Raw genomic sequence first — 12123 nt, 5'->3', positions numbered from 1 at the left:
CACCCTGCCCTCACCCCGGGCCCCCTGCGCTCGGCCCTCCTGCTGGGCTCCTTCTCGCCGAGGCCGCCCGCTCCGCTCATCACCCACGCGGTCTCTTAGTCCTCACCCACTCCCCCTCCCATCTCCCCACCCCAGCCACCCTCTCTCCCCGGCTCTGAGGCAACGCACCCCACGGCCGGCCGCACCTTCCCGGGCACGTCCTGCCGAGCCGCAGATGGCGCCCTCTTTCAGCGGAGAAAGACGCTCACCTGGGGCTTCCGCTGGAGGACCCCAAACCCCCATCACAGACACACCATCCGTGCCCACCGCACTCAGGCCAGAGGCCGGGCACATGGGATCTCGAGGGGCACTCTGCAGAGGGGACCCTCCTCACGGGGGACCCTCCTCACGGGGTCCCTCCCTCCCAAGGGACTTCCTCATGGGGGACCCTGCCTCATGGGAGATCCTCCTCCTGGGAGACCCTCCACACAGGGGCCCCTGCCTCCTAGAAGGACCCTCCTTCACAGGGGAGACCCGGGCCTGCTCAGTGCCCGGCCAAGGCTGTCTGTGCACACGCATCTCACTGTATTCCGGAGCTCCCCGGGACTAAACTCCAAACCCTGTGAAAGCAGGACTGGACCCACCTTGTCCCCGGCCAAGGGGATGCTGGCACGAGGCAGCTGTGGGCAAACCTCCGGGAGGAAGGGAGGAGGAGCAGGGCCCTCCAGGGCCGTCTCTGCACCCCACCAGCAGAAGCAGCCACGACCCAGCTCAGCCCTCTCACTGCCTGTGCCCCAGAGAACATTCTTTCCCAAAGTGACAATCCTTTCCTCGGCTTACTCTCCAAATCCAGTGCGATGCGTCCACATTAGGAATTAATGGCTTGAAAATGTCTCCTTTCAAAAAGAAAGTCCCTTTGTGCTCAAGAGGTGGGGCAATAGGCAAGTAACTTTTCCAAAGGGCCTTTAGCTGGGAGGTGTTTCCTTCCATCGGTGCCGTGGCTGGGCAGTGCTAGTCCACGGGCAGCAACCCAAGCGCACCCCACGTGGATCCTGACAGTGCAGAAAGGCCCAGAACCTTCCTTGGTTGAGCTCTCGCTGGTCCATCCTCCCATCCGAAGGACATGTTTATTGTACCCAGGGTATTTGCCAAACAGAATCTAGGAACTGAAGCTGAAACCAACTTTCCGAATTTCCCAAATACCTTTTCTTTCATTACTCCCAAGGAAGCTTCCAGAGCCAACAGCCCCATCAAGTCCCTACACAGCTTGTGAGTGGATGAGTTCCTCCCACACTCATCTGTTGGGAACCGATGCAAGCTGCTCATCAGGAGGCACTGGCCCTGCACTCGGCTGGGGGTAGAAAATCAGAAAACCTCCGTTCCTGCCTGTAACACAAGGTAAAAGGTGATGTAAAGAAGAAGCAAGCGCGCGCTGTCAGAGGAGAACTTAGTTCCCGGCACCAGAAAGGCCCACAGAGGGGGAGCTAGTGACGGAGGACACGGCGCGGAGGGCGGTGAAGGTGCGACGGCGCTCTCGGGGCGCCCAGTGTGCAGACGGAGGAGGCGGGAGCCGCGCGAGCCCCGAGGACGAGGCCGGAGGCGGCTGAGTCCCGCCCTGGGGCAGCCCAGGTCACCCCCGGCAGGTCACCCCGCAAGCCCGTGAATTACAGAAACGGCAGTAATGGCCGGCACCACAGAGGCACGGCTGACGACGTGGTGTCCCCCGGGTGTCCCCCGGGTATCCCCCAGGGGTCAGCATTCAGTCAGAGCAGACGCTGATACCGAGCACACAGACGCTCCTGTCATGTCCACCTGCTGCCAGGATTTCGGCGTCGCTGGTTCGTGGCCCAGCGCCCCGAAGCTGTAACCACAGAGGACGACAGTCAGCTCAGGTAAGTCGGTGAGGGGCCACTCCTAGGGGCAGAAAGGAATCCCCGCTCTCCAAGCTCCGCTAAGAAGCATTTTGCAGGCGCCCTCAGTCACCCTTCCACTGACACCTTATGGCATGTAACACGCACGTTTTGTAAACAGAACTGCAACAGAAATCCAGCTGTCTGGACGGAGCAGGTACCTTGTGCATCAAACCGCTTCCCTGGCCTTCGTCTCCACACAGCGCACACCCCACGCACTCACGGCCGTCAGGGGTCCCCGCGATTGCGCCCTAAAGGCAGGGATCACCCACCTCCAAAGCAGGGCAAAGCGGATCTTCCGCTGGACTGAGCACGGAATGTGCTTTGTCCTGCCCTTTCTTTCTGCCCCCCGCGCGTCCCCGTGTCCTGTCCTCCTTTGTGCTCCGTCTCCCCCATGACGCGAAGTCGCCGCGCTCTGCAGAGGCCGCATGAGCCGGTGCAGTGCCCGGGAGGCTTAGCCGGTCTCGGCCTGCGGATTAGGCGCCTCTCCCAGGGCACCAGCCCGGACGCGGCCGCCGGGCCCCTCCGTCCCCTGGCAACAGCTGGGAGCGCAGGAGCGGGGTAAAGCCACCTCCTCACGGCTCGGGTCGGTGTGGGAGGCATAATTTTCTGCTTCCTTTATGAAAGGGCAAGCAGCATGTGTTTCCATACTGCCAGAGAGAGGTGGAGATGGGCTGCTTTCCCCCCAGAGATTCTTCCCGTTCACAGGAGTTGAGGGTTTTCAGAGCCACACCCAAGACCCTTCTCTGACCCCTCAGCGGTTTCACGCAGCCAAGGAAAGCATCCGGAGCTGCGGCTAATATTTACCTTTCCACGAGGAGGGGGAATGTGACATTTCTTAGCATGACTGTTTTTATTTTTAAATTTCCTTTAAAAAAAAAAAGACACATCCGTTCTCAACTATTAACTGTCAGGGTTCCAACAGATGGAAATGAAAACATCAGAAACATTGCCATGTGATCTCCTGGGTAACAAATCGGATTTGAAAGGATTCAGAACCGTTAGTCAAATGTAGCGGATTAGCAGCAACCAAACTGGACCGCCTGAGACGACTCCAAGTTGGGAGAAAGAAATCTTTCTTTGAAGAAATCTGACTAAAACACTCTCCCCATACCAGTGCCCGGGGACCGGCTGCAGACTTGCTGCTGATACAAGTCAAGAAACCAGCCATCATTTTTACTTTGCTTACCATTGAAGAGCAGAGTCGAGGCCAAGTTGGCGTTGTTTCCTCTGCAGCCGGTGCAAACCCAGGCACCAGGCACGGCCGCAGCCCGGAGGAAGATTTGTGGGCCGACACATCCCCTCGGACCGTCTTCTGAAGGGCCACGCTTTCCTGAACCTCCTTTTCACCCCCTGGCTTTGCCTGTGGATCGTCAGCCACAAACATGGTGGAGTCTCTGCTTTCCTGGACAGCCAGTGCTGGGCACGCTCCACTGAACCCCGGATAGCACAAGCCCTTCACAATTCGGCATTTGTGACATGACTTTCTGTGGCAGGGTTTTACCTTTAAATAATGTCAAGCTGATGCTGACAAGCTGCCCGGAGCACCCACGGTGGGCAGAGGCCAGGCCATGTCTCATCCGGAGGAAGCTGGTTAGGGAACCAGACGGGAAACTGAAAGACAAACACCAGGCGCCCAGTCCTTTCCAAATGGCATATGCTGAAGTGTGTCCTTTCACCTTTACAAGACCCATGAGCAGCTCTGGTCTTCTCAGCACTGAAGATGATGGCTCCCGGGTTACTGCCACGCACCACGGAAATCCATCGCATGCTTCACACACCGCGGAAATCCATCGCATGCTGCACGCGCCGTGGAAATCCATTGCAGGCCTCTGCCCACCCCACCGGCCAGCAGTCCTGCATTGGCCACAGATGCTGGCGTGCGCCCCGACAGTCCCGCCAAGGCCCACGAGCAGGTGCACATTCCAGAAGGCCAGCACACTGCGGTGCTCTGCTCTTTGCATTGCAGCACCCGTGCCCTGAACCAGGTGACTTTCTTGAAGGAAGACAGGTTCTGACGTCAATGCTGGAGAAGCTCAGAGAAGCAGTAAGCCGGCCTCACAGGAAGCCCTTTCTGTAATCTCGGGACTCTGCTTTAGACTTTTGACTATTTCTACTAGAACAATGACATTTTCTAACTTTTGAAGTCAAAGGTGATGTCCCAAGCATTCATCATAATATTCTATGTAGGTACGCCAAGCCTTTCCAATGAAGAATGAGGTATGTTCTTGGAAAAGGGTGCCCTAAGTTTGGGTCACCATTCAGGTTAAGGACCTCCTCTTTGTTTAGGAGACGTTTATTAAGCACCTACTGTGTCGCCGTGCACCGACTGTTCTAGGTCCTTGAATCAGGTCCAGTTCAAGCCCCTCCCGGTCCAGTGTGGGAGGTGGAGTAGGAAGAGAATTGCTCTGTGGGGTGGGGGATACGGGGAGGGGGACCCAAAGCGCCCTGGGGCTGCAGGGAGGGTGCGGGCGCTGGGGCAGCTCCAGGGGACAGCTCTGGGAGGGCCTCGGCAGCGTCCGAGGGTAGGTCTTGGCGGCTGCATCTCAGCTTGACCGGCAAACACGCTGTCCACAATTGTCAGGTGCACTTGCTGGAGAATTTTTCAAGTACTCCAAAAAGGAAAGAAACGTTGGTAATGCGGCATTCTCAGTTACCACCAGCAGGCTGGTTCACCCCCTTCCTTGCCTTCGGAGCATGTGTCTCCCGGGAGAATGAGACAAAGGGCGGCCATGCCCTGTTTTCCCCCTCTGGAAGGAGAGGAGGGGAGCGAGCAGGCCCAGAGCTGGACATCCAGCCTCCGAGAGGACACCGAAGGCCCCAGTGTGGTACTCGGGGCACGTCCAGAAGGAGGTGGGCAGCCCTCCCTGAGTGGGCTCTGCTGCTTTCTTCTCCCTGCAGTCCGGCCAGACGCTGTGAGCATCCCTGCCCCCGGGCCGGGGCTGGGTGTGAAGCTGCCGCCTGCCATGGCCGGGCAAGGGCCCAGCTACCCGCCCACCCTCCCTCGGGGGAAGGAGCGGACACGTTTCCTTCAGCAGCCAGCTGCAGGTTCCACGTCCAGGACAGCCTCCTCCAGGGAGGGCAGCGCCCGGCTCTCTCCTCTGAGGTCTGATCAAGGACAGCAACCCTGCAAAGCACCCCAGTGACCGCAGCACGTTTCCTTTGGCGTGCAGATCAATCCACTGGGGACTGATGTGGGTCCAGCTCCAGAACCGGACAGCAGAGCTGGCCTTTCCCGCACTTCCAGGGAACGACCCACTGACATCACTGGGGAGCTATCTGAGCACTGTCACAGCTTCTCCCACCGGAAAAGAGAGGGAAAGTTGAAATTAAGTCTCCAAAGGCAGAGAGACATGGACACGGCACGCTCAGCGCGTTGTGCTTGCGGCAATGGTGACCTGACAGTGGCAACTGTGCCGGCACATGACGAAGGGAAATGAGGGACACCCAGACCCCCACTCTCTGGGTCTGGCCATGTTCTCGTGCACCTTTACAACAACAGATGCTCTGAAGTACTGACACTGTCCATCCAGGGGAGGAGAGCCCAGGCCCGGGAGCAAACAAACCCTGGGGCCGGGAATAAACCTAGATGTTCTTCCAGTCTACGCTTAGATGGCGCGGTGGGGTGGACGCTCGGTGGGGTGGACGCACGGTGGGGTGGACGCGCAGTGGGGTGGACGCGCAGTGGGGCGGGGCACGGTGGGGTGGACGCGCGGTGGGGCAGGGCACGGTGGGGTGGACGCATGGTGGGTGGACGCGCGGTGGGGTGGACGTGCAGTGGGTGGACGCGCGGTGGGGTGGACGCTCGGTGGGTGGACGCGCGGTGGGTGGACGCTCGGTGGGGTGGACGTGCAGTGGGGCGGGGCACGGTGGGGTGGACGCGCGGTGGGGTTGGACACGCGGTGGGGTGGACGCGCGGTTGGGTGGACGCGTGGTGGGGTTGGACACGCGGTGGGTGGACGCGCAGTGGGGTTGGACACGCGGTGGGGTGGACGCGCAGTGGGTGGACGCGCGGTGGGGTTGGACGCGCGGTGGGTGGACGCACGGTGGGTGGACGCGTGGTGGGGTGGACGCGTGGTGGGGTGGACGCTCGGTGGGTGGACGCGCGGTGGGTGGACGCTCGGTGGGGTGGACGTGCAGTGGGGCGGGGCACGGTGGGGTGGACACGCGGTGGGGTTGGACACGCGGTGGGGTGGACGCGCGGTGGGGTTGGACACGCGGTGGGGTGGACGCGCGGTGGGTGGACGCTCGGTGGGGTGGACGCGCGGTGGGGTGGACGCGCGGTGGGGTTGGACACGCGGTGGGGTGGACGCACGGTGGGTGGACGCGCGGTGGGGTTGGACACGCGGTGGGGTGGACGCGCGGTGGGTGGACGCGCGGTGGGGTGGACGCGCGGTGGGGTGGACGTGCGGTGGGGCGGGGCACGGTGGGGTGGACGCATGGTGGGGCGGACATGCAGAGGGTGGATGGTGGCCACCGGGGCAGGCCCGGGCAGGGCGTCTGCTGCAAAGGTGCAGGCCTGGGGGCCATGAGGAAAGCCGCAGAGATGTCGGAGACTGGGAGGCAGGATACAAGGAAAGGGGCGGGCCATGCATTTCAGGAGCCAGAGGAATGCTTTAGATTGCCTGACCAAGCCATCCCCTGCATTTTAAAATTCTCGCTGCGTAACGTTTCCATAATTTACTACTTCCCTGGGTTCAAACCCCATCTCCTCGCTCCATGTCTCTCCAGAGGAGACAGCACATTTTGGGAAAATCCACACCAACAGGCATTCCATGCAAAAGACCGAAGAACCAGCACCCAGTGAAGTCAAAGGCAAGGAACAAAACGCAAGGCCACTTATTTATTCTGGGGACAGAAAGGACCCCTGAGCGTCCCCTGCCTTCCCGAGGCGACTCGGTGGAACATCAGGCACATGCAAGTGGCAGGGGGCGGGGGGGACAGGGCGGGGGGCGCTTGAGGGGCTCGGACCTGGGCCCCACCCCATTTGCTCAGACACAGCCCCACAGTGAACCCCAAAAAGATGGTGCACAGCATATGGAAACCTCTCCAGTCGCGCAGGAACAAGATGACAAAGAAACACCATCAGTCAGACGGAAAATGACCCAAGGTACTTTCTCTGGAGCTGTGGAAGTTCCCTGACTTTACCTCCTGGCGAAAGCTTTAACCAGGGGTGAATCTTTAGGAACACAGGCCATCAAATTTGGTTTCCAAACACAAGTTTCATAGAGTTAAACTTTTATATGTGGATGTAAATCAATAATTTTAACAACTCTTACCAACAAGCCATTGCTGTCAACCCCCTTGGAATTTCTCTGCAAAGTATCTTCCCCAAGTAGGTGCTGGGGGCCGCTCAGAAAACTCTTCTCTGGACAAATGAGTTTCAGAAATACTGAGCTAAAGCAAAACAGATGCCGTTCTCATTCAGGTGCTTATCATCAATGCATTCAAGTCACTTTTCAGATCAACAGCAGAGGAAGTACAGAGCCAAACTGAACTTTCACACCATCTTACCAATATAGACAGAGAAGAAAGCTTTTCTCTAGAGCCCTGCGGATGTCAAACCCCATGGAAGGGGGCACCGGATGGGACCGGATGGGGCACAGAAAGCAAGACAAAGGACCAGGGCAGGCACGGAGACCACGTCAGCACGAGCACGATGGGGGTGGCGGAGGACGGGGGGCCCCGGGAAGGAAAAGGAGCCCTTGCTCTTTGCCACATACAACTCCTGGCACCCTAACTTACGATTCTAATGTTTTTCAGTGAAATCTTTCTAAAAGGCACTCGATGTTCCCTGACCTGTACTGTTTGCTTCCTAGATGAATGAATCATAATTCTCCTGTGGAGGCTTTTTCCACCCCCACCGTCCCCGGCCTGTCCTTTAGGTCTCAAGGGCTTAGACCCTTAGCTTGAGTTGGGGAGAAGAGCGTGTATCTGAAATACCCAAGAATATCTCAACTCTCCCCAGCCCACCTGCGGCTGCCCACCGTGGCCGAGCGACTCTTGATGGAACCTGGAGTGTCCCGGGAAAGCCACGGATGAGCCACGCAGGGCCTGGCCATCAGCACTGGCTGCCACTCTCCACCCAAGCCAGCTGCTCCCCCCCGTGTTTCTGGGGAGCCACGTACACACCTTTCACGGGATGTATTTCTGTGACTGTCGAGCATCTACCTGTGGGGCATGAAGGGGAGTTCGTGGGATGAGACCAAGCCGAGACCACCAGCCCTGCCCTCTGGGAGCTCAGGAGGAGAGGGCAGTCAGCTCAGTGCGGGGGCACGGAGGAGGGCAGGCAGGCAGCCCAACTGGGAGGCGGCCTCTGGGTTAAACCGTGGAGGCTCCAGGAGGCTACCAGCAGGGAGGGAGAGTGAGGCCGGCCGGGGCTGCGTGAGGCCCGCCTGCCGTCCCTCGTGCCCGCTCTCGTTTCCAACTCGGCCTCCATCAGCTGCCGGATTCTGCAAACGGGGGATCCCAGGGTCAGCCACCACCGCGAACACCAGCCCTGTGCTTGGATCAGTGAGCCCACGGGCAGGGCTCTGACCATCCCTTCCCACTGAACCCTCACCCGAGGTTCGGACCAGACGCAAGAGCTCTCCTGGGACTCAAATTCCAGGAGGATCTCGAAGGGCCCCATGATTGAAGTGAGACTCAAAATGACCCCTACATATTGTGATGATTTTTAAGAGTCCTTATCTTTCTGAGACACTTGTATATGTATCTGTAGATGAAAAGAGACAGTGGCTGATTTTCAGAGCTGTGGTGGATGTATGGACAAAACAAATTTGGCCATGAGTTATTCATTGTTAAAGCTGGTTGGTACATAAGTGTGAGATCGTTATAGCAGTCTATCTACTTCTGTATTGTTGGAAATTTTCAATAATAAACATTTTTGAAAAGCTAGAGCCTCACGAAAATGCTAAAAAATAAAAAGACCTCTACATTCTGGAAAGAAGGGGAAACACACAAGGTGGGGTTTGCCGGGGAGGCGGATCTAACAGATGATGAGACCCCGCAGGCCTCGGTTCCTGGCCTGATGGCTGAGCTGCCCGGGCACTGAGCGCAGCCCCGTCCCAGGCCCGGGGCCCTGCCCGCCCCACTGGCGGCCTCTGCTCCGGGCAGCTCGGGAGTCAGAGGAGCCATGGCAGGCCTCGGGCTCCTCGGTGGGAAGAGAAGCCTTGCGGGAGGGTGAGCAAGAGTGGTCACCACTCCCTGCACGGTGGGCCAGGGGAGGGAAGCCCCCACCAGGCCCAGGAGCAGCGGGTCAGGACTGGGGATGCCCCCGCTAGGGCGTGGCATGGGCTGGAGGCCACATGGGGGGTGGGATGCAGCACCCTCGAGTCCCCCCAGGGGACCAGGTCACCTCCCCCCTGCCCAGTCTGACCTCCCCTCCCACCCAGCGACACTGTCCTCCTGCCCCTGCGGCCCGGCTGGGCCTGGGCTCCCGGCATCTCCACCATCTCTGGGCATGTCCGTTTGGGGGCCTCGGCCCCTCCAGACCCCCGTCCCAGGCCGCCCGTCTGCTCAGAGGAGCTGATTCCAGGGCTGCCTCGGGCCCAGGTCGTCTCCCCAAAAGTTGGGGTTCGCGCAGCTGCCTCCAGACACCTAAAACTTTAACAAATCAGGAATTTCACTTTTCCACCAGCGCACCCAGGGGACAGGGAGGACCGGGCTCCTTGGGGGTTTGCCTCTGCTTGGACTTTGTGTGCTTCGTGTCCCAACTCACCAACACTGCTGGGGAGAAGCTGCCCAAGGCCGGGTCCCTGCTCTGCGGGTTCCACCTCGTTCCTGGCACACGACCTTACTTCTATCAGACTTGCTCTCTCTCTAAATTTAGGGGCCCCTAAAACTGGATTTTTCCAGTATCCCTCAATTTTGGAGAATGAAAATACTCCTCAAGCCCACCATTTTCATGTCTTATTGGTGGAAGCAGCCACTTTGGAATCAGAAGTGATGTTCCTGGAAACGGCTTTGGGGTGAGGTGGCACCAGGGGTTCTCTCTGAAGCTGTGGGTCCCCACACTGCCCTCTCGGCAAAGGGCCCGGGAGCAGCTGAAGGGGCAGGTGCACTCGGGAGGCCGTGAGTCCCCTCTGAGCCAAACGCTTCCTTCTAAAAGACCCTCATTATTCCCCCAGCGGATTCGGTGTGGACATTTGGTGCAGTGACATGTTTCTATTCCTGAGAACATCTGTACCAAATAATCTGCCCCTTGTGGATCCCAAGTGCTACCACCAATTCAAGCACCATTTCCAATCCCAAAGAAGTCTGTGGAGAATTTGAAAAACGGACTATTAATTTCTGGTGTAACACAACCGTTTTTAGTTAAGATTGTAAAAAACAGAGTACACAGGGAGTCAGAAATACCTGGAGTAAAATAAGGAAACCTAGGTTACCTTCTATTTAGCCAGTGATTTTCTATTTGGCCTTAAGCAAATTATGAATATTCTCTGCATCTTGAAATCTGTATTATTTCATCATTTAAAGAAAAGGAAAACCTTCTTTGGCTTTCTCTCCATAGTGTTATATTTAAGGACAAATGAAGAGTCTATGAGGAAACCAGCTTCTAGCCCAGCCCCAGACCCTGGGAAAATCCCTTTAACATCCCTGGGTCTGTTTCCATATCTGTGAAATGGGAATGGCTGTGCTGCCTCCCAAAAGTGTCCTAAAAATCAGGAGCAATAACATGGAGAAACGTTTTGAAAACAGTGCAATCCTATTCAAGATGCACCTGCTACGATTAAAACTGTCACCCACAAAAGACAAGGACAGAGCACGGCCACCAGGGCACCCCTTCCCCCAGCCAAGAAGGACCGGGGGGCACGTGGGCCTGCCTGGGTGCCCCGGGGGGGACGGCGGGAGTGGAGGTAGAGCGGGAGGCGGAAGGAGGTGTGCGAATCACAGGTGCACATCGTCGGGGAAAGTGGGCTGACCGTGTGCCTGGTAGAGGGACAAAAGATCCTCTGGAAAGGGGGATTTCTTTCTCTGAGGGCAGAGAAAGAGAATGGTTTGGAAATGGTAACAGAGTTAAAACGATCTTGACCCCAGAGCCGGGAAAGCACACCGCGCCGTCGAGAAGGCCGCAGGAGGAGCCGTGCGCCGGGAAGCCGAGGCCCTGGCTCTGCTGGCGCCCCAGCTGCGCTCCTCGACAACCGAGGGCTGGAGCCGGTGAAGTGACGCTGGGGCTGGCAGCGAGGACCCAGCCGGGGCGGGGGGCGAGGGGCAGCCTGCGGTGGCACCGCGGGGGGGACAGAGGCGCCACGCTCCTTCAGTCACCCGGCGGATCTGGGAGGAGGTGAGGGCAGTCGCCCTCGGAAGGCTGGCTGGGCCCGGAGCTGGAGGCACCCGGAGCCAGGGGAGCAGAGAGCTGCGCGGCCGGGGGAGAGGCCGCCGGGGAGCCACGGCCCGACGCTGCCTCACAGAAGGCCTACGGGGATAGAAAAGGCCAGAGGGGAGCGAGGCCTCGGAGTGGGGCCGGGAGACCCCCGAAGGCACCCCACAGGCTGCAAGGGGGCGGAGATGCCTCCCGGTGCTGTCCCCAGGCGCCGCCGGGCAGGAGGCCGCAGAGGCAGAGCTGCTGCCCAGGGGACGGCACAGCCTGGACACGCCACACCCACCGCCCTCCCGTCTGGGCGGACAGCGAGGGGACGGGGGTCCCCTCACCCGGTGCAGAGTGACACTGCTCATGGGCAGACTGCTCCTATTCAAGAGCACGAGAGCAGAAAACAACAGGAGAAAAAAGGTTGCAGAATTAGAGAAAGAAAATAATCCCATTCCTCTGAGACAATAGTTACCTGGGAGAGTGCTTTTAAATTTCCGAAGGACGGAAGGGGCGGGTCTCCGTGGGGTCACTTGCGGCGTTTACAGCAGCGGCAACCTGTGCCTCCTGCAGTCCCTGATGTGCTCCTCGTGGCCTGAGGCAGAATTATGTTCTAAGGACATGGAAAAGGAGGTCTATTCTCTTATGATGCCACGCTTGAGGTGTCATATATATAATTTTATATATGTGTTATTGAAAGAAAGAGAATAGTACACATCAAAACTTAGTGGGGGAAAGAGCAAAGCAAGGCAAAAAAGTTAAACTCAGAGTAGTAAAAACAGTTTTTATTAAAAGGAAGAGAGAGGGAAGGAAGGGAAGGAGGCAGGAGACAAGAAGGGAGGGAAAATTCCTTGTCCCCAACAGATTTACAAATAAATTTTTCTTTCATTTTTCAGGAGCATAGGTAATTCTTATGCCACATCA

The 12123-nt window shown here is 58.2% G+C and overlaps 1 protein-coding gene across 1 annotated transcript; it reads right to left on the bottom strand.

Moving 5' to 3' along the window:
* Positions 1-5474: 5474 nt before the first annotated feature.
* On the bottom strand, positions 5475-7951 carry LOC119511875 (extensin-like). The gene is made up of 2 exons (XM_037806367.1): positions 7863-7951; positions 5475-6408 (listed from the first exon to the last, which is right to left on the bottom strand). Exons 1-2 carry the CDS (start codon positions 7949-7951, stop codon positions 5475-5477), a joined length of 1023 nt encoding a protein of 340 aa, XP_037662295.1.
* Between the last annotated feature and the right edge of the window lie 4172 nt (positions 7952-12123).

The sequence above is a fragment of the Choloepus didactylus genome, chromosome 16, assembly GCF_015220235.1.
Source record: "Choloepus didactylus isolate mChoDid1 chromosome 16, mChoDid1.pri, whole genome shotgun sequence".
Classification (NCBI taxonomy): Eukaryota; Metazoa; Chordata; class Mammalia; order Pilosa; family Megalonychidae; genus Choloepus; species Choloepus didactylus.
This window is presented reverse-complemented; position numbering and strand designations above follow the sequence as displayed.